The following is a 22,211-nucleotide window of genomic DNA, read 5'->3' on the forward strand; positions in this document are numbered from 1 at the left end:
CCCCTGATCCCTCCAGTCCTAGAGGTGACAGGCTCTGTATCCCTGCACCTATCCCCTGAGCCCTCCAGTCCTAGAGGTGACAGGCTCTGTATCCCTGTCCCCATCCCCTGAGCCCTCCAGTCCTAGAGGTGACAGGCTCTGTATCCCTGCGCCCATCCCCTGAGCCCTCCAGTCCTAGAGGTGACAGGCTCTGTATCCCTGCGCCCATCCCCTGAGCCCTCCAGTCCTAGAGGTGACAGGCTCTGTATCCCTGCGCCCATCCCCTGAGCCCTCCAGTCCTAGAGGTGACAGGCTCTGTATCCCTGCGCCCATCCCCTGATCCCTCCAGTCCTAGAGGTGACAGGCTCTGTATCCCTGCTCCCATCCCCTGATCCCTCCAGTCCTAGAGGTGACAGGCTCTGTATCCCTGCGCCCATCCCCTGTGCCCTCCAGTCCTAGAGGTGACAGGCTCTGTATCCCTGCTCCCATCCCCTGATCCCTCCAGTCCTAGAGGTGACAGGCTCTGTATCCCTGCGCCCATCCCCTGATCCCTCCAGTCCTAGAGGTGGCAGTCTCTGTATCCCTGTGCCCATCCCCTGAGCCCTCCATTCCTAGAGGTGACAGGCTCTGTATCCCTGTGCCCATCCCCTGAGCCCTCCAGTCCTAGAGGTGACAGGCTCTGTATCCCTGCGCCCATCCCCTGTGCCCTCCAGTCCTAGAGGTGACAGGCTCTGTATCCCTGTGCCCATCCCCTGATCCCTCCAGTCCTAGAGGTGACAGGCTCTGTACCCCTGCGCCCATCCCCTGATCCCTCCAGTCCTAGAGGTGACAGGCTCTGTATCCCTGCACCCATCCCCTGATCCCTCCAGTCCTAGAGGTGACAGGCTCTGTATCCCTGCTCCCATCCCCTGATCCCTCCAGTCCTAGAGGTGACAGGCTCTGTATCCCTGCGCCCATCCCCTGTGCCCTCCAGTCCTAGAGGTGACAGGCTCTGTATCCCTGCTCCCATCCCCTGATCCCTCCAGTCCTAGAGGTGACAGGCTCTGTATCCCTGCGCCCATCCCCTGATCCCTCCAGTCCTAGAGGTGACAGTCTCTGTATCCCTGTGCCCATCCCCTGAGCCCTCCATTCCTAGAGGTGACAGGCTCTGTATCCCTGTGCCCATCCCCTGAGCCCTCCAGTCCTAGAGGTGACAGGCTCTGTATCCCTGCGCCCATCCCCTGTGCCCTCCAGTCCTAGAGGTGACAGGCTCTGTATCCCTGCGCCCATCCCCTGATCCCTCCAGTCCTAGAGGTGACAGGCTCTGTATCCCTGCTCCCATCCCCTGATCCCTCCAGTCCTAGAGGTGACAGGCTCTGTATCCCTGTGCCCATCCCCTGAGCCCTCCATTCCTAGAGGTGACAGGCTCTGTATCCCTGTGCCCATCCCCTGATCCCTCCTGTCTTAGGTGTGAGTGACATGGTATTTTTGTATTGATGCAGAAAAACAAAGTATGATGGCAGCTTCCATGTAACGGTTGAATGCATTCTGAGCCTGGGACAGTTTGGAAATCCCACGTTTGCTCCCTCCTCACGTCCTGCTGCCTGCCCTCCCTCCCTGACCCTTTCTTTCCTCCTTCCAGCCTGCAACGTGCTTTTTGTCAACTCGGTGGACATGGAGTCCCTGACGGGGCCGCAAGCCATCGCCAAGACGATCAGCGAGACGCTGGCCGCGGATCCCCCACCGGCTGCCACCGTCGTCCACTTCAAAGTGTCCGCGCAGGGCATCACCTTAACAGACAACCAAAGAAAGTAAGAGCCGCTGGGACGCTGCTTGTCACTGTGTGGGAGGACTCGGTGGCGCGCACGCAGGCTGCCGGATTTACCATGAAAGTACTCTCCCTGCCCGGTGGGGGCTTCTGCACCAGGCCCAGGGGGTCATCTTGCGCGCCGTCCTGTCCGTAACCGTGGCGAGTGCCTCGAAGAGACGGGGCAGGATGAGACATGCTCCCACCCCCCCCCCCCTGTCCTACCCCCTTCCAGCTTCTTGCACCCATGATTTAAGGGTGCAGGGAACCCCGGGGCCACACCTTTCCCTGTTATTTCAAATTAATTTCTGCCGTTTTTAATTAAGTTTAGAGAACGTGTTGATTCCACCCCAGCGGCGTTCACAGGTTGTGGTGGAATTAATGTGGCGGCGGCAGCAGCAGCGCTACGAGCAGGACGGGAGCGCCGGCCATCCGGAAGAGGAGGGGCCGGAGAGAGCGAGATTCGCCTATAAAATAAAAGCAGGGAGCAGGGGGGACTCCAGGCTCTATGAAGTTGGGGGGGTTAGCAGTGAAATGGGCCGTTTTGGAGAGGGGCGGCAAGTTTGACCCCATAGGGGCCTTGGGAATTCGGGTAGGGGGGGGGGGCGCGGGGGATGAGTTTGGGCCCTGTCGGTCCGCAATGTTTTTTTTTTTTTTTAAAGTAACCTTAATAAAACCGGCTACGTTCAGGGGATGGGCACTGGCTCTCCTACCCCGCCGCTATCATTTTTAAATCCGGTGCTGGATGAATCCTTTCCCTCGCTTTAGTAAAATCCCACAGCATAAATATGGCACTTTAGCAGACAGAGATTTCAGGGACGGTGTTTAGAGGCATTCGGCTGGATAACTCACAAGTTAATCTGCCTAAATGTCAACTTTTGAATATTTTGAACCCTTATAAACTGTGGCTGGATAACCTAGGGGTATCCCGAGGCCATTTCTGGGACGGGTTAGGTCAGCTGGATAATCTCCCCGGCCTACGCTGGGCGTGCTGTACGGCAGCCCTAAAGTTAGCCAGGTAACGCCTGCACCACCACCGAATATCCCTCCACAGGCAGCCGGATAAGGTTATAGTCCAGGCAGACCTCATCAGAACATGACAGGCCATTCTGATTTTCAGCACTAGGCACCTACAGGCCAATATTCAGTGGATTGGATCAACGTCCCACTGAAGATCCCCGATTAAAGTTACCTGACTATTAACCACAGCCGGATAACTTTAAGCATCGCCGGATATTCTTTTGAATATCGCCAGTTATGTATAAAGTTATTCGGCCACGGTTAGCTGGGTAACTTTACACTTTACAGCCAGTTAAGTGTAAAGTTACCCAGCTAACCGTGGCCGGATGACTTTATACATAACTGGCGATATTCAAAAGAATATCCGGCGATGCTTAAAGTTATCTGGCTGTGGTTAATAGTCAGGTAACTTTAATCGGGGATCTTCAGTGGGACGTTGATCCAATCCACTGAATATTGGCCTGTAGGTGCCTAGTGCTGAAAATCAGAATCGCCTGTCATGTTCTGACGTTCTTGGCAATGATAAGGTCAATATTCACTGTCTGCCTGGACTAAAACCTTATCCGGCTGCCTGTGGAGGGAAATTAGGTGGTGGTGCAGGCGTTACCTGGCTAACTTTAGGGCTGCCGTACAGCACGCCCAGTGTAGGCCGGGGAGATTATCCAGCTGACCTAACCCATCCCAGAAATGGCCTCGGGATACCCCTAGGTTATCCAGCCACAGTTTATAAGGGTTCAAAATATTCAAAAGTTGACATTTAGGCAGATTAACTTGTGAGTTATCCAGCCGAATGCCTCTAAACACCGTCCCTGAAATGTCTGTCTGCTAAAGTGCCATATTTGTACCGTGGGATTTTACTAAAGCGAGGGAAAGGATTCATCCAGCACCGGATTTAAAAATGATAGCGGCGGGGTAGGAGCCAGTGGGGGTCGCTCTTGCCCCCGGTGCACCCCCAGAATTTCTAGCTAGTCTGGAGGGAGGGAGAGAGTCGGGGGTCAGTTTTTGTCAAGTGGAGGATGGGGCCTGAGAGGCTAGCAGAGGTGCAGGAGGGCAGTTGGGAGAGGGGTCCCCAGATATTTCTTGGTGAGGGGGCTTTTTTTTTTTGTGGATGTGCAGCCCCTTAAAATTCCGGCCCTGAAAGCCTGGGAGCACGCAGGGCTTTGAGAGCCAGGAAGTTGCACAAAGCGTGCCAGTTTCACGCAGGTTTGTGCCGCGCTGAGGCGATTTAATGCACAGTAAACGCACGCTGTTGATCACGCATTACTGCAGCTTAGGCAGGAGGCTGCATGGTTTCTAAGCTCACCTCTGCAGCCTGGCTTTACTAAGAGGACAGAGGTGTGGGCTTTATTTCCACTTACCCAGATAGGGCTGATGTGGGCAGGCTAACTCTATCTTATTTTTTAAAAGGCACCGAAGCCTTAGAAAATTCCCCCCCTTGGTGCCTAGATCCATCCGCTACGCACACACGCACACACACACACGCACGCACGCACACGCACGCACGCACACACACATACACACACGCACACGCACATCTCTTACCGATAGCAGGCGCAGAATATGCGGCTCACCGGGACACATGGACCCGTGGGGGCTGGGTTACGCAGCCGAAAAAGCAGGAATAGGCCTTCAGTGGCTCGGGAATGCCAGCCTGCTATCGAGCAGCGAGCCCGTGCGACAGGCCCCAGGTTTCGGGGTAGAGCATGTGTGCTGGCATTCCTTGCAGGCTGCGTTGGGTTTTATTATAAACGGCAGTGGTGAGTGGCGCCTCTGATATTCGGAAGGAGTAGTGCCCAGGTTAGCAGCTCTCCCGTGGCCCAGCAGCCACGACCCCCTCCCCCAGGAGCTCCTACGGCCCCGTCAAGCATGAGCTGATCGAGAGATCGTGTTTTGCTGATCCCTGATTCTGCTTGAGAGCCGCCAGGCTGCGCTTTGTACAGCTTCAGCGAGGGCTATAGGAATTACGTCCGTTCACATGGGGGCTCCTGAATGTGAATTTACATACGACCGCACTCGTCCTCCCCGCCGTCTCCGTGAACTGGGTAAGCTGTGTGTTCTCCGGACCCGCCTCTGCTAACTGTGTTTCTCTCCTCTCTGTGGTGCAGACTCTTCTTCAGACGACATTACCCTCTGAGCACAGTCACCTTCTGCGACCTTGATCCACAGGAAAGAAAGTGAGTTTTATAGAATCAAAACCGACCAGGGGGTTCTTTTACCCCTCTCTTCCGGTCCTGGGCTCTCACCCACACACACACACACAGCTCTGCCCAGTGCCCCTCACGCCTGGGCCCACGGCACCTCCTACTGTTCCAGTACTGAGACCCCCCCCCCCCACAGCTCTGCCAGTGCCCCTCACGCCTGGGCCCACGGCACCTCCTTCTATTCCAGTACTGAGACCCCCCCCCCTCCACAGCTCTGCCAGTGCCCCTCACGCCTGGGCCCACGGCACCTCCTTCTATTCCAGTACTGAGACCCCCCCCCCCCACAGCTCTGCCAGCGCCCCTCACGCCTGGGCCCACGGCACCTCCTGCTGTTCCAGTACTGAGACCCCCCCCCCCCCCCCCCACAGCTCTGCCAGCGCCCCTCACGCCTGCCTCGCAGCATCCCCTGCTGATACAGTAGAGAGTCCCATTCCGAGCTCGCTCCTGATCCTGGATTCAGAAGTGGCAGAGCTCCTTACTGTCCGGCCCTGAAGCCAGCTCTGCCCTTTTGCAGCCAGTGCATGTTAACTTGATGGCCGTAGGCCACCACGGACAAGCCTTAGCCGGTACTGGTTTTCTCTTACCCTCCCTGTCCGTACAAATCAAGGGGGGGGGGGGGGGGCGTCAGAACTACAATTCCATGCGGGAAGCGGGGGGGGCTGTTTGAGGCCCTGCCTGGTGACCTAGAGCCCTCTGGTAACCCTAGTGGGAGTGCGACTCAAGTCCCGGTTCTTCTCAGAGGAATCGGGATTACAGGCCCCGGACCACGGCGGACGAGAAGGCGCAAGTCTCCAGCAGTGGCTCAGCCCCTGGGATAATCTTCCTTACTCCGCTCAGCCCCTGCTACCCGGCTGGCCCTTACAGGTAGAAAAGCAAAACGTAATTCTCTTTCCTTGTTCTTTCTGTTCTGTCTTAGATGGAACAAGGCAGATGGCGGTCCTGCCAAGTAAGTAGTGCCTTTCCTGGTTTACGTACTGTGGATGTTACTGGAGACTATTGCTCGTGCTTCCTCCCTTCCCCTGGCTCACGCCGCTGCATGTTCCCAGGAGAGTGGGACGAGGGGGCTCTTCATTAGCCCTCCCCAGCCTGCCTCTTCTCTGGGTTTTCACTAGTGCGGCTGAGCCAGTCCTGGTTTCGCTCCATTGCATGCAGGGAGATACAGCTATCCTAACTACAACTCCCTGCATGCAATGGGACAAAACCATGGCTGGGTCAGCCTCTTTGGGTTGAGCTGGGCAAGGTGTGCCACCCCTCGTTTCCAGTCCAGGGTTAATCTTCTCCAGCTTGTGCTGTGCCACCGTGAGCCTTCGTTCCCAACTCGACGGGGTGTTTCCTCTTCTCCCCCGTCACCAGCCCCCGGATCTAGCCCAGCCATAGTGATGTGTCAGTCCCCTAGGTGTGAGACCCAGCACCACGGTTTCCCTCAGAACCCAATCCAAGTGCACACGTCGCCTCTTGGTAGATATCAGTGTTGTGTGATGGGCAAGACTCCCTCCTTCCTTCCATCCACGCAGAATAGCTGTGTTCATTCAATGCCGTACCATGAGCCAGGGTGAATACTTGAACCCCTAGTGGTAGGAGGTCAGACCTGCAGCTGAGAAGGAACAGAGAGGCCTCTGTTCAGCCACTAGAAGGTGCTCCCCTTTTGTTAATCAGCGGGGCTGCTGTCTTCAGATCAGAGAGAGTCTCAGCTGGAAAACATTCACTCCCAGCCGTCTTTGTGCCTTCAGCTGGACCAATAAGCTGTGCATGCAGACTCTTTCCTGGAGGGCTGGAGGCCAGCAGGTTGTATCGGTGGCAGCAGCAGAGCATCCCTGCCCTGATTCCCAGGAGGGGGCAGGATGAGGTGAGCTGCCTCCAGCCGCATCAGGAAACATGCTTCAGCCCACATGTTCTTATCCAGCCTGGCCACACAGTAAACCTTTCCTTTACTGCTCCGGGAGAGTTGTCCCTAGCATAAAGTGGCACCTCTTGTGTACACAGTCTGCATTCGATAACCCCCCCACGGCAGCTGTGAAAGGGCTCAGCACTCGCCACTAATTTTAGCTATTCCGAGTTTTTATTAGAACCTGCAGCTGCTTCTTTTTGTCTCTCCCTAAGTATAAATGACTTGGTAGGAAGAAGCAGAGTCACGTGCTGAGAGCCCTCCTGATTTCATCATTTCTAACTCTGTGGTGCTCCTGGTGCTGCTCAGAGGACACTTAGAGGGCAATTACCTGCAGAAAGGAAATTGCGTGACTGATACACATGTAAAGCCGTCGCGTGCATACACGTTGGATGAGCAAACGTTTCCGTGCAAGGAGGAGAGGCGTTTCAGGGGTGGAGTCCGGCCTGGGGTGGGATGAACGTGCAGGCACTTCGATTGTAAAAAACGTGTGCACATAAATTGGCAAAATGACTTGCATCAAATAGGTGGAAGTGTGGCGGGATAATTTTTAAAGCAAACTTACACCTGCATAGGTGTGCTTTGAATACTGGTGTAACTTGTGTGCATAACCCACAGATTTCTTCAGTAGGGTTTAAAATGATTCCTTTACTTCTTAATGCAAGCAAGCAAAGCTTGCAAGGAGCCCCCTCTGGTGGTGAGAAATGTGAATTGCAGCTATTTATTTATTTATTTATTTATTTATTTGGCACTTTTATAATACCGATATTCTGGTGAACAGAGTTACCAATCAAATCGGTTTACATTCAAAAACAATAACCATGACAAGAGATTGTCTTACAATAAACAGGATGGTAAACAGGATGGTCGAACTTGGATACAATTAACTGGGATTAACAACATAAAATAAAATATTTGAGGAGCCTGATACAATCTGGAGTTAAGAACCGAGGTTAATAGAAGAGCAAGGTTTTAAGATTTGACTGCATTGAGATAAAATGGATGAGCTATGGGAAGCCACCAAGGGGGGGGGGGGGGGCATGCTCCTTTCTTCTGAACTTTCAGTCTGCAGGCCATAGGTCAGAAGGTTGCTGGTTATTGTCCGTACTGGCTTTCAGAGGAAGTGGCTGAAAAAGTAAGGGTGGAAACTTACAAGACAGTTTAGAAAGAGAAGGACCAAAAAACAAATATCTGGTAAAGCCGATAGACGCAGGAAAGGCGTGCGTGTAAGAAAAGATAACGGGGAGGGCAGTTTTGGTAGTTGCCTATGGGACTTGCTCATGGAACCTCCTCGCAGGGTTTCCCTTTGAAAATGTGGCTGACACGGGTGCATATTTTCGCAGGGAAAAGTGCACTGCACACACTCTTCCCTGCATATGAGGGAACAATTTTCAAAATTCATTTTTGCCCCTTGTAAAATCCGCTGACTATTGCCCTCTGTGGCAGTGAAGCAAGGTGACAAGACTGTTCAGGTCACGTCGCTGAAAGGAGGAGGTATAGAGATGGGATTATAACACACAGAAGAAAAGAAAGAGTAGCCTAGGAGGGAAGCCGGGGTTCAAATCTCGCTGATGCTCCTTGTGACCTTGGATAAGTGACTTCGCCCTTCACTGCCTTAGGTACAAACTTAGGGCCTATGCACTAAGGCTTTTCCCCCTCCCCCATTGTGCGTTTATGGAAAACTAGAGGAGTGGATCGGTGAAATACCTTCTGCAGCTGACCGTAGCGCACCTTGAGCTCGGATTTGGAAAGTGAGTAATCACATCTAAAATCACAAATTCAAAAGGGAGTACAAGGAGGAAAAATCGAAAACACTAAAGACATCCTTTTGTTCAACGCTCGCATGCAGTCAGAGCCCCCAGTCTCCTGCCATTCTGCGAGCATCGCAAGGGCCGCAAAATTCAACCCTTCCCACGGAACCGGCCCCGGGAGGCTGGGGCCCAGACCTCGCATCGGAGGCAGCGGGACAAGACAGGGCACAGGCCGCCTCTTCCAGGCCCTTCTATTGGTGGCAGCACCTGCCTTCTCGCCTACCGTCACCACTGCTTCCACACCCTCCCTCACCCGCCATGTCCAGAAAAAGGAGGAGAGGAGGACTGCAGCCTTGCAGGACCACGGGCTGCATCCTCCTCTGCCGCTGGCACCTGAATGTCGCACTCTGGACTGATGGGGCCAAGCAGGAGAGGAAGAGGCTGCGATCCAGGGCACCGCAAGGCCGTGGTCCTTCTCCTTAGTGAACGAGTTTCCACCAAAGGGGGTGGAGAAGGACCAGTGATACATGTGAAAGTGCAAGGTACATATGACAGCATCTACAGAGGAGAGTGTCTGTGTGCAATTGGTAAAAGTGAAAGTGCAGAAAACCAAGGGACTGGATGGGATGCACCATAAGATACTAAGGGAGCTCAGAGATGTCCCTGACCGATCCACTGAAGGATCTGGGAGAAGGCGGTTGTAGTCCCTCTTTATAAAATAACAGAGAATTTGGAAACCACAGGCCGGTTAGCTTTTTCTCGATGGCAGAAAATTGATGGAAAGGATCATGGATTATGTACAAAACAGTGGTTTGCAGGATTTGAGGTGCATGATTTTACCATGAGCAGATCTCACTGATTTCATTGATTGGGTGACTAGAGAATTAGATCAAGGACCTTGCATTGGATAGGGTTACTTGGACTTCAGCAGGGCTTTTGAGGCTCATTAGTAAACTGAATAGCCTGAGGATGGGTGTAAAGTAGTAACCTGGATTAAGACAGAGGGTAATGCCAAATGGGATTCACCCTGCGAAGGGCCGGTTCTGTTCAATATCTTTATTAGCGATATCGTGGAGTAATTAGAGGGAAAAGTTTGCTTTTTATTTTTTTTTTGAGATCTGCAACAGAGTGACATCCATGAAAGAGTAGACAAAATGGAAGAGTGATCAAAGAAAGCTTGAGGAATGGTCTAATACTTGACTGTTAAGATTTAATCAATAGAATAACCGAAGGGCTCCAAAATGTATAGCAACCTAAAAAGCCCAACAAAAATCCAAGCCATACCACAAGGTGTTTTCTGTTTATACAATTTTGTGGATGCCTAGAATGCCCTCCCAGAGAAGTTAGTGATGACAAGGACAGTGCCAGACAAAGCATGGGATAAACACAGAGAGGTCAATATTCAGAGCTGGCTGTTTAAGTAACTTAGCAGGATATAACTAATTTGGCTAAGTTGTAAGGTATATTCAGCAGCACGGCTAAGCCACTGACTATATGCAAATATACCCGTGCTTAGCCCTTTAAGCTATAACCAGTTAAGTTTAGACCTGCTCTATGGCTCGTCTAACTAGCCTCGTGACTTATGTGGCTAAAACCAAATGTTGGTAGTTCCCTGTACGTACCCAGGTCAGTCCAGACTCCTGGGTTTTGCCTCCTTGCCAGCAGATGGAGACAGAGAACGTTTCACTGACATTGTACATAACTCGGTGTGCCACCTGCAGTCCCTCTGGATTTCTCTGTCTCCAGCAGATGGTAGATGGTGTAAAACCTGCAGTCTGGAGAGAGAGAAAAAAAAGATTAAAAGACAATTTCTGGATCCTCCCAGGGGGTTATGAGGTCCTGGTGGGACAAATCCCCCCCTGGTTTGAGGTGCATGAGCAGGGAGTTGGTGACCCTTCTGCTAGCTCGGTCCGGAGGTTCGAGGCCGGACATCTTTTTCCGCGTGCTTAGGCGTGTGCACGCATTCTCACTGCGAGGCGGTTGCATGCGCAGGGACCTGTGTGTTAAGGCCGTGGCCTAGACTTGAGCACGTATTTACATAGGTACTTGTGCGTGTAAGACTGCGACCTGGTCCTTCTATTACCTGAGAGAGTAAATAACCGATTTACATTAACGTGTTCAAGCCTTTTCATGATTTTGTGGACTTCTGTCATATCCCCCCTCAGTCGTCTTGTCTCCAAACTGAACAGCCCTAACATCCTTAGGCTTTGCTCTTAGTGCATGTGCAAGCAGGGCATGATTTTACCCTGAGCAGATCTCACTGATCTCACCATGCCCTACCTGCACGTGCTGTCCTACACTGGCAACCTTCCACCTGATTGCTGGGTTCCTTCTTGCCTCTGAGGATGTACCGTACCCCCACAAGCTGTTTTCTAATGGTTTCTAGGGATACCTTGACCCCTTACCAAAACCCAACAGTCATAAAAGTTCCCAGAAATTACACAGACATACTGAGAATAAAAAAATATTGGGATCACCCAGTGATCCACATCTGCGGGTCACTGAGCAGCCACAGAGTTAACAAACTAAAGAGTTTATTAAGCAAAAGGAGATACAGTGAACTGGAAAAGTTGTAACTTGTGATCAGCAAACAGGGAATAGGGAAAGGAATTATAAAACTAGCAAGTTTTTCTAGCCAGTAATTACATTTTATTAGCCAGTGCCTGGGGAAGTGCAATAGGGTTTTTCCCTGTATGTACCCGGATCAATCCAGACTCCTGGGTTTTGCCTCCCCTCCAGCAGATGGAGACAGAGAAGTTTTGACTGACCTTCCCTATATGCTGAGGTGCCACCTGCAGTCCGTCAGTATTTCTCTGTCTCCAGCAGATGGTGGAGGTGAAAAATCCTGCAGTCTGTGGAGCCCCCTTACTTCCCAGGTTTGGGTTCTTCCATTCCTCAGTCCAGAGATTTGCAAAGATTGGAGGTGAGGCGGGCCCTGTTACGTTACTTAGAGATTACCAACAGTTTCCGCCAGTCGGATCATCTTTTTGTTCTGTGGAGTGGCCCCAGGAGAGGGCATAACGCTTCTAGGGCCATTATTGCTTGGTGGTTGAAGGAGGCTATCAGCTCTGCATCATTGCTAAAGGTTGGTCGGTGCTGATTGGGCTTTGTGCTCATTCTACCCGGTCGCAAGCAGCCTCTTGGGCTGAGTGTCAGCAGGTTTCGCCACAAGAGATCTGTAGGATGGCTACTTGGAAGTCTTTGCACACGTTTGCCAGGCACTGCCGTCTGGATGTCCAGGCCCCAGAAACAGGGGGCTTTGGCAAGAGTGTGCTTCGAGTGGGACTCTTATGGTCCCACCCAGTGTAGGGAAGCTTTGGCACATTCTAGGCATCTAGACTGATCCGGCTACGTACAGGGAAAGGAAAATTGGTTCTTACCTGCTAATTTTCATTCCTGTAGTACCACAGATCAGTCCAGAGTCCCGCCCAGTTCAGGAAAGGGAAATTGGAGAGTCTGCTCGACCAGTTATTTTGTTTGCTCTGAAGAATCAGTGTGGCTCAGGTTCTGGTCCCACTTAGGGTAGGCAAGGCTTTGAGTTTGCATGGTTTTATATCCCTCTGCTCATTTAGGGGGCAAAATTGTTTATAATTACTGTTTTTTGCTAAAGTTTTTATTCATCTGGCTTAGGTACAGTTCAGTACTGACAGACTGCAGGTGGCACCTCAGGATATAGGACAGGTCAGTCAAAACTTCTCTGTCTCCATCTGCTGGAAGGGAGGCCAAACCCAGGAGTCTGGACTGATCTGCGGTACTACAGGAACGAAAATTAGCAGGTAAGAACCAGTTTTCCTTTCCACAGGATGCTGTGTCAGGATCTTGACTGCAGGTCTGTTGTGCTGCACTTCCCAGTCAAGATTGAGGATTTCAGGCATAACTAGCTGTCTCGGGGCTAACTCTGTAGAATCAGTGTCCAGCGTACTGGTTTCCTAACCAATAACACTGTGTAACATTAACTATGTAGGATGAAAATCGCCTGAACTGTGTCCAGTTCTCAAGACTTTTACCTCCAAAAGGATAAACTCTAGACGTGACGGAAGCAGTCCAGAGAGGAGCTCCTGAAATGTTGCAGGGTCATCTAAATATTTATATTCTAGAGGAGATGAGAAAGGGAGGATATGATAGGAACATCCAAGTTATCTCTAAGCCAGAGATCAACTAAAGTTTATGACGATGCAGAAGGAAGGCAATTGGGCAGACTAGCTGGACCCCTTGGTCCTTATCTGCTCTCATAGTCTGTTTCTATGTATAAATAATGCACAAGAAGAACATTTTTCACAGAGGAAAGAATGTCCTAGAACAGGAGGGCACTGTATCTGGTTTTATAAGCAACATCAGGAAATAGTGGAGGTGGCGGAGACAGAAACAGTAACAAAATTCAAGGAGGCCTGGGGTTCGCATAGAGGATTCTTGGTGGTGAAGAAATGAAGGGAAAAGCCACAGATAACTGCACAAGGATATTGGGTAGACTACATGCCTCGGTGTTTCTGTGTTTCCTCACACTGTCACTTGGTCTTCATGAAATGTAATGAGGTTGAATGAACACCTTCAGGTCAGAGAGAAGTAACATGTAAATAAGGAGTTTTGTTTCTTGTATTTCAGTAAATATCGTAGTATCGTTTTAGGCCTGGGGCTTAGAGTTGGGTGAGCCTGAAAGCCTGCCTGAATTCTGGCTTCCCTTTTAGTCTGAATTTTTCAGTCAGGTGTGACATGGTTCAAATTGAAATCCAGCTTGCTGAATCCGTTTTGCGTTTGCCTGGACCAGTACAGTTCAGATTGTTAAAAGTCTTTTTTTTGAATTTTAATACAAGGCAAGTCATCTTTTCAAAGTGAGCATGCTCAGAATTGTCCAGTTTACCAAGAAGAGGATGTGGACATCAAGATTTTTTTCTACAAGCAGCTCTCCTGCTTTGAACACTCCTACTTTAAAATCACGACACCGAGCCAGATCAAAACCTATATGTCAAATTGAGTAGTAGTGAGCAGAGATGTTGTTGATTCATTCCCTCAGATTCAGATCATGCCGGAATTGTCTAACTTGACTTTGACTCAAGTGTAGAGTTCTAGTGGTCCCGGAGATAACTGGATTCTCTCTGATGTCATTTTCCAAAGATGATAATGTACATGAGTTCTCCAGACTACATGGGTCCTTCTACAGATATTGCTGAAATATTGAGTCAAATAGAAACACACATTCCTCTCTGTGAAACTAGTTATACACAATTATACTATATATATATATATATATATATATATTAGGGATGTGAATCTTTTTTTGACGATTTAAAAAAATCGTCCGATATTTTTTAAATCGACAAAAATCGATACAGTGCGCGACACAATAGAAATTTTCACGATTTATCGTGAAATAGTTACTCCCGTTAGTGTCCACTAACGGGAGTTATTTGGGGGAGGGTGGGAAAACCGGCACACCAAAACAACCCCTAAACCCACCCCGACCCTATAAAACTAATCCCTTACCTTCCCCCCCCCGAACCCCCCAAAACTTTTTACGAGTACCTGGTGGTCCAGTGGGGGCGCGGGGACCGATCTCCCGTTCTCGGGCCATCGGCGCCATTTTGGCTGCCACTCAAAAATGGCGCCGACGGCCCGATTAAAAAAAAAAACATCCAGCCCTTTAAAGATGACCCCTTAGCTTCTCCCACCCTCCCGATCCCCCCAAAACATTTTTTAATTACCTGGTGCTCTAGTGGTGGTCCCGGGAGTGATCTCCCGTTCTCGGGCCCTCGGCTGCCAATCTTAAAGATGGCACCGATGGTCCTTTGCCCTTACCATGTGACAGAGTATCCGTGCCATTGGCCGGCCCCTGTCACATGGTAGGAGCACTAGCTGGCCGGCACCATCTTTAAAGATGGCCGCCACCACCTCCAGCCGAACCCGATCGTTAAGACGATCGGGCACACGATTCACATCTCTAATATATATATATATATATAGTATCCCTCAGTAGACAAAATTAGGAAGGCATTTAAAAGTGTAGACAATTTATCACTTCTTAATTTTGGTAGCCATCTTGGTCCAGGAGTATTCGGGGGTCTTTGTAGTCTGTGACATTGTTTATTGGGCATCAACAAAAAGTACTCACTGTTGTCACAAAATAAAACATGAAATCCTGGAAAGACAAAAGATATGGCAAAAGGTTCTCAAGAGCACTACAGTTCACAAAGGGGGAGATTTTCAAAAGCATTTACTTGCTTAAAACTGGGTTTTACATGCATAAATGCACTTTATGCACATAAGTAGACTTTTGGAAATTGCTATACTGTCTGCCATTGTCAATAGTTTTTAATGCATAAGTGCACTTTAAGCGCATACATGAGCTTTTGAAAATTGCTACAATAGTATGTTACATTTATGTGCATAATAGAGATGTGCATTCGTTTATCCTGGACCCCCGCTCGACCACCAGGGACTTTTGACAAGTCTTGGGGGACCCTCCTGACCCCCACAAGACTTGCCAAAAGTCCAGCAGGGGTCCGGGAGTGACCTCCTGCACTTGGACCGTCGGCACCAGTAATCAAAATGGCGCCGATAGCTTTTGCCCATACTATGTCACAGGGGCTACCTGTGCCATTGGTCAGCCCCGTCATATGGTAGGAGCACAAGATGGTGCCGATGGCCATGTGACAGGGGCTGACCAATGGCACCGGTAGCCCCTGTGACATGTCAGAGGGCACGGAGAGAGAAATCCCTCGCGGGACCCCGCTGGACCACCAGGGATGTTAGTAAGTCTTGGGGAGAGATCGGGATGGTGGGGGGGGGGGGGGGGGGGTTTGTATTTAATGTATTAAAGTGAATTTTAATGCTTGGGATGGGTTTTTTTGAGCTTCATTTTCCTAGGTCGTTTTTTGGGCCGGTTTCGTTTTTCCCCGTTTAGTTTTCCCAAAAAACTAACCGAGGAAAAACGAACTTTACCCCGAAGCGTCCGACTCAAAAAAACGACCCGGTAGGAAAAAACGAAGCTCATCTCTAGTGCATAACTCCTTTGAAAATTACCTCCATAATGTCCCAAAACCATATAGTGAGAATTATAATGAGGTATCAGCAAGCCATCGATGCGGTTGGTTATAATTAAACCCCCGCTGGTCTTCTCATTCATTTACTTCAAAAAAACTCAGATAACAATAAAGTACACATAAAACATTTTAGGAATTTTTTGGCAAGTAAAAGTCATTGTTTATTGGACCAATATAAGACTCAACCAGGGATGGTGATGATGTTCCTTTGCTTTCATGACCCCATTGCTTCCTTCAGATCAATAATTGCTTTGTCTAATGTTTTTCTTTTTTTTTTTTTGCTTTTCTCCTCACCCAGACTCTTTGGATTTGTGGCCCGAAAGCAAGGTAGCACGACTGACAACGTCTGTCACCTCTTCGCTGAGCTGGACCCTAATCAGCCTGCGGCTGCCATTGTCAACTTTGTGTCAAGGGTCATGATTGGCTCTCAGAAAAGATGAGCCGATGAGGTCTTTCTTGCCATGAATTTTTTTGATTGCTGTTGTCTTTTGATGTTGTTGTTTGTTGTTGAAGAAGGACTTGGAAAGGATCCAAGAAGGAGAGAGCGGATGTGCATTGTGGTAGAAGGAAGTGAATTAGGGAATGTCTGATTTGTTGGGAAGAAAACAAATATAAAGGAAATGATGTCAGCGAATTTCCTGTTGAAGGGAACACGAGTAAAAGCAAAGTTGGATTATTTGGACACTGAAATCAGCGTGGCTGTTGGATCAATCTAAAAATTGCATAAGATATGGTGGATTCAGAGCATCAAATGTATATTCATTTCATAACAAATAGATGCTGCCTTTCAAAATAACAAAATAGAGATTGATGATTAATAGCTTCTTACTGCATTATGTAAAGTTAGGTCTTCACAGATCTGTAGCGTGCTAACTGAAGATGGCTTCGAACGGAAGACCACCACTGTCAAATCGGTGACATCCCCTGGCATTATAGAGGCTGTCCTTGTGTCTGTCAGCAGGTCACACATACTCGATGATAAGCACACTACCTTCTTTTTCTTCACTTGGCGGCTGCAGCACCGGTTTTGTGGGAAAATCTATTTCTACCTCTTTCAAAAAAATAGTCTGTGTAAATAACAACTGAAACATCAGGTCTGGGGCATGGGGTTGCCAACTGGCTCCAGATTTTCAGGACAGGTTGATCCAGTCCTGGTTTTACCCTATTGCATGCTGGGACTTATTCTGATTTACCCATTGTATTGTCTAGGAAAAGCAAGACTATAAGTACCTTCTTGCAGGGGAGTAAAACCAGGGCTGGATCAACCTATCCTGAAAATCTGGAACCAGTTGGTTATCCTACTGGAGCACCCTGAGAGCTTCCAGGCCTTCAGCTGTTTAACATACTTTCCTGTGTTCTCTTGCTTCATGTTACAGTGCATTCTGGGATTTGTAGGTATCCTTTGAGTGTGACCGTACTACAGGACTTAGAAATCTTTCCCTTACATCTCAGGGTATTCTGGGACCTGTAACTGCCCTTTTTAACCTCACATTGCAATGCATTTTGGGATTTCCACTGTTTAGCTTTTCCTGTCACAAGGGAAATGCATTCTGGGATATGTCATCAAACCTTTTCACTGGTAGACAGTCCTCCCCATGCACACAGGCATACGTAAGCATTCAGGGAGCTGAACTTCCAAGCATATTGACATGTGGCACCCTGCTTTATTTACGAGGCAGGACAGAGTTCCCAGAATGATTAGAAAGCCACCGATGGACCAATATCTCAGAGAGGAGTAGCAGCTCAGTAGAGCTTCTGAGATCCTGCATTAGTTTCCTTTGATACAATGGCCGCAGGTGGTCAGGGACAAGGTGAGCTAGTCCTGGTTGTACCTCCAGTGCCTCTATGGACCTGTACTGCTGCTGCTGCTCTTAGAGAAACGCGTCTCCCTGCATCGGCTCAGCCTGGCCCCAGCGGACGAGGAGCCTGCCATTGCGTCACAAGCACATCACGAGAAGACCCCCCCCCCCCCCCCACACACACACACACACACACACAGCCCTGTGGCAGCTTCCAGCACGTGCATGCAATAAGCCTCCCTTCGGTTGATCCAAGAGCCCACGCTGATTTCACGATCCTCAGCCTGCTTATATCGATTACCCCTGAACGGCGGAGGTCAGAAACCAAAGCTGGCCAAGGAATGACCCAGAGTATACAGCTTTGCTTTTGCTTTGGCAGACTGTATTCTGTGACCCTGAAATGAAATGGCAACTTTCCTTCCACGGTGTTGGAACAGGAGCTTCTGAGGAGATTTCTGCTCCGCGTCTGTTACAGAAAGAGGTGGGGTGGAAACGTTTTAAAGACAGCCGAGCCCTTCAGCTGGTACAGGCGTGGAGCTTGCCCAGGTATTTCTGCCTGCAGCCAGGATAGGTTTGGGCTCTTCAGACTATCAGAGGAGGAATTAAATCTCCTTCCTGAAACCTACTTTTACAGCCTCTGTTTTACAAGTTCAGTAGCTCCAAAAGGCTGGACTTTTAGGGCTTCCCGGCTGATTTTCTGGATATTCACAATGAATATCCATGAAGTATATTTTGGTTATCTCTGCACGGGTGCTGAAGACTGGGTTTTGACATCCTGAAGTCCCTTCCTGCGATCCTGGACTAGCGAAGTCATAGAACAGATTAACAGAAGGATCCTGGCTAAGTAGAAAGACTTAGCAGGCACCAAAAGACCATTTCACTGCAAGGTCACGGCCTATACCGTCTGTAAAAGTGAAATAAAACACAGTCCAGACATCCCGTTCACCCATGCGAAGCAATGTCTTGATACTGATAGATAATATATATATATGAAATATACTGGCAAACTGCTGTCAGCTAATCAAATTTAAAAAGGTTATAAAGTTAAAAAAAAAAACAAAACCCCAAAATATTTATTTTTTGCCGAATTGCTTTCTGTGTATTTTCTCCCTCGTATACAGATCTTGTATAGATTCCTGTATGTACAACTATAGGCATAAAAAGAGATTCTGTGTATTAGCGAGCTGGGCAGGTTTGGAAGACTGCACTTACCTTAACTGATATTAAGACGCGTTATGTACGACTTAGATCTGCCGGTTTCACTCTTTCTCTGTACCTTCGGTCGTGCCCAGAGTGAGTGAACGTGAGGTCTGGGAGTAGCACGAGGAGTACTGGTGTGTCTGCGCGGCTGCGGCGTGAGTGCATCTGAAGGGAGATTTTTGTGTCGTCTCGAAGAGAGTTTCCGTATACGCTGGCGCTCTTTAGGTAAAGCGTCCACGGGCCAGAGCTGCCGTCGGGCGACGATTCACGCCCGGCGCGACCTCTGCCCCCCCCCCCCCTTGGCGTGTCCCGGCGGGATTTCCGACCTGAAAGAGGGGAGTGATCGACGCAAGCCTGCTGGTCAGCCAGGAGTCGCCAAGGCCCCACTTCAAGTCCTTGACATCGTTTTGAGGGGTTGGGTTTTTTTTTTGGTTACCGGATTCGGGTGTTGTCAGAAATGTTCGTCATTGACGTGGCCTTTGAGGGACTGAGGTACCCCCATACCTGAGTTACTGCATCCACTTTCCTCTAATTCAGGTCGGCTTTCTGTTGTCGTCCAACCTGAGGCCATTTTTGAGAGACTGATTGTGACGTCTGAGTTCCTGGCCATCGGTCCGAGCTTTTGCTTCACGGTTTACAGGTTGGGAGCAACGCCGGCCTTTAAAAGGACACTCGCAGTCTTACAGGGAGACGGCAAGGGGTAACAGAGCTACTTCGCCTCTCCCCAGGAAGGCCGGATAGAAATACCCACCGTGGTCCTCAGGGCCCGCGCCACCGCTGGGTGCCAGCTTTTGGAGTTCCTCGAGGGCCATTCATGTTAAATCGGCTGCTTCAAAGAGATTCTGGCAAGGATTTACCGGGTGAATTTATCTGCTTAACCTTTGCAGAAGAAGAGAATTCCCTTTCTTAATGAAAAGACGGTCGTCTGCTGTTTTAATCTTCTCAGCTCTGTCTGCATCTTTCATTGTCCACCACTTTATGCGGGAAGAGAAATTGTGTCTGCACTTGTGAGGATTTGTAGCAGCAGGAAAGCAACTTTGTTTATTTTCTTTCAGCTATCACCCTGCTTCTCTGCACTCCCCTGCCCTCTGTCAGTCTTATTCCTGTTCTGCTTTCTCTTTGTCCAAAGCCGGTTTGATTCTTTATTTTTTTCTACTTTTTAAGGAAACCGAGGTGTGCATCATTTTTGATGGCCTCGCCCTGTATTCTCCACCCCCCCGACCCACTTTTCAGTGGCTCGTGCTGCGTTCATGCTCGAATCAGGGTGTGGCTAGACTCAATGAATGGGGGATCCCGAATACCAGTCTGGCACTCTGATGCCACCAGGACCATGGGCGAGGCTAAGACCTGGGGCTATGCTTGTACAACGCAAAAACTTGAGAATGACAAACATAAGAACAACGTGCCATGCTGGGTCAGACCAAGGGTCCATCAAGCCCAGCATCCTGTTTCCAACAGAGGCCAATCCAAGCCACAAGTACCTGGCAAGTGCAGCCATTATTAACATAATGCAGACTTAATACCTGGGCACGTAAACTCTTCGTGTACCTTTCTGGCCCTAGCGTGCCTGGGAAACGGTGTGAAGCTGCACCTTCTGCCGTCTGGCCACCGTTCTGGAGGGCGTTTTGAAACTGTTTTGAAACCGGCTTTTGGAGAACTGAGAGAAAGTAAAGCCAGGACTGGGCTGAACTACTAAAGTACAATTTAATGTTGGCGGAAATTTAAGATTGTCTGTCTGGCATTTCACAGGCGCGTGCCTGGGTTTTGCTGGTTCTAATTCCTGACTGAATTGTTCTGGAGAGGACAATAGCTGCCCAGGTTATAAATGGATGTTAAGTCACGTGCTGAGCTGGTACCGCTTTCCTGCTGCTGCTCCCCTGTTAAAGTAGAGCAATGATCTCTTCCCTCACCGCCATTACTTCTGATCACTGTGAGATCACCTGTACTGTGGCAGAGTCTGCCAGAGAAGCCTTCCCGGGCTCTTCCGTTCCTTTGGGTTGTATGGGATGAGTGGGGGGGGGGGGGGTTTGTTTACACGCTCACTAGTATGGCGTCTGATGTTTGCACAAGAACGCAGAGCAATATACGTAGGACACAAATGTATCCGGAGCGGCCCAAGTAAGCCTCTGAAAACACGCAGCCACGGCATCAATAGACACACACTCATATCTATATAAACATAGGCAGCTGCGTGGTGTATGCTCTTGCCAAAGATGTTATTTTAAAATGCACTTTTTTTCACAGAACTTGCTCTTTGTAAACTACCGTACTTGCCTTGATAGAGCCACATTCCTGTAGATTTGAGTTTTTGTTTAAAACAAATAAATTTCAATACCACATTGGAGAATGAGGATGTAGACATTTGTGTTACTCTACTAATGATAACGGTAATGTCCGGGGCCATGAGTACATTTTGTTTTTCCGTGCTCTTTGTTTGTTTTTATTGATTAACCTTTCACCAAGATGAAGCCGGCCATCTTTCTCTTTTCTGGTTCTCTCGTTTTCTGTGTTGTGATTTCCTCACTTCCTCTCACAACAGCCTGGTTAGGGTGAACAGAGAGGAAGTGACAGAACTTGAGAAGAGCTGGAAAAGATGGCCGCCCTCGTGATCTCATGACTTGCAATAGAGTTAATAAGGCAGGCGTTTGGAAATCCCGTCTCCCCCGGATCTTACTGTGCTTGGAGTGATTTTGGCTTGCTTTAAAGATTGCATTGGCCCTGCAGGCAAGTCTATCAAGAAATAGTGTGTATGCAGGTGAATATTGCTACGTTCAGAATTTAAAGTGATAGGTCAGTTAAATTCCACAGTGGTACAATGTGTTTATACACTGCTGTTAATTCACAGACCTCCCCCCCCCCCCACCTTGCACCTTCCTGACCCAGACCTCACCACCTCCCCCCCCCCCCGCGCCAGATTTTACTCTCTCAGACCTCACTTACTGCTTTTACTGACAAAGCAAAATGCAGTAAAATCATAAAAAGTCACCGCACCCAGGTCAATAATCCCAGTTTTTGTCTATTGCATGCCTAGAGCCATAGTTTCAATTTCCCTAGGAAAATCAAGAGTACATCTCCATCCATGCAATGAGGCAAATCCAGGACCGGATCTACATTTTCCGGTTGACCTGGGCGAAGTTGCAGCCCTAAAAGTCACCGTGTTTCTTTAAGAACATAAGAACATGCCATGCTGGGTCAGACCAAGGGTCCATCAAGCCCAGCATCCTGTTTCCAACAGTGGCCAAACCAGGCCACAAGAACCTGGCAATTACCCAAACACTAAGAAGATCCCATGCTACTGATGCAATTAATAGCAGTGGCTATTCCCTAAGTAAATTTGATTAACAGCAGTTAATGGACTTCTCCTCCAAGAACTTATCCAATCCTTTTTTAAACCCAGCTACACTAACTGCACTAACTACATCCTCTGGCAACAAATTGCAGAGCAGATGGAGCATCCAACAGACTCTCCTGAAGTGAGAGCTCTCTCTTGCAAAGACAGCGCGGCCTGCTCTTCAGTGCCCCCACCCAAAACGTGCCTGGCTTCAGTCCTTTT

At 49.3% G+C, this 22,211-nt stretch overlaps 1 protein-coding gene across 1 annotated transcript in view; it reads left to right on the forward strand.

The window, feature by feature from the left end:
• The window catches only part of TNS1 (tensin 1), a gene marked incomplete in the record, with an annotated part of 1,098,810 nt that extends 1,077,808 nt beyond the window's left edge, over positions 1-21,002 (forward strand). The window contains 4 exon segments of the mRNA XM_029605104.1: positions 1,601-1,769; positions 4,891-4,959; positions 5,903-5,932; positions 15,958-21,002. Coding sequence (XP_029460964.1) covers positions 1,601-1,769; positions 4,891-4,959; positions 5,903-5,932; positions 15,958-16,099 — 410 coding nt within the window.
• Between the last annotated feature and the right edge of the window lie 1,209 nt (positions 21,003-22,211).

Source organism: Rhinatrema bivittatum, chromosome 6 (assembly GCF_901001135.1).
Source record: "Rhinatrema bivittatum chromosome 6, aRhiBiv1.1, whole genome shotgun sequence".
NCBI classification, from domain to species: domain Eukaryota; kingdom Metazoa; phylum Chordata; class Amphibia; order Gymnophiona; family Rhinatrematidae; genus Rhinatrema; species Rhinatrema bivittatum.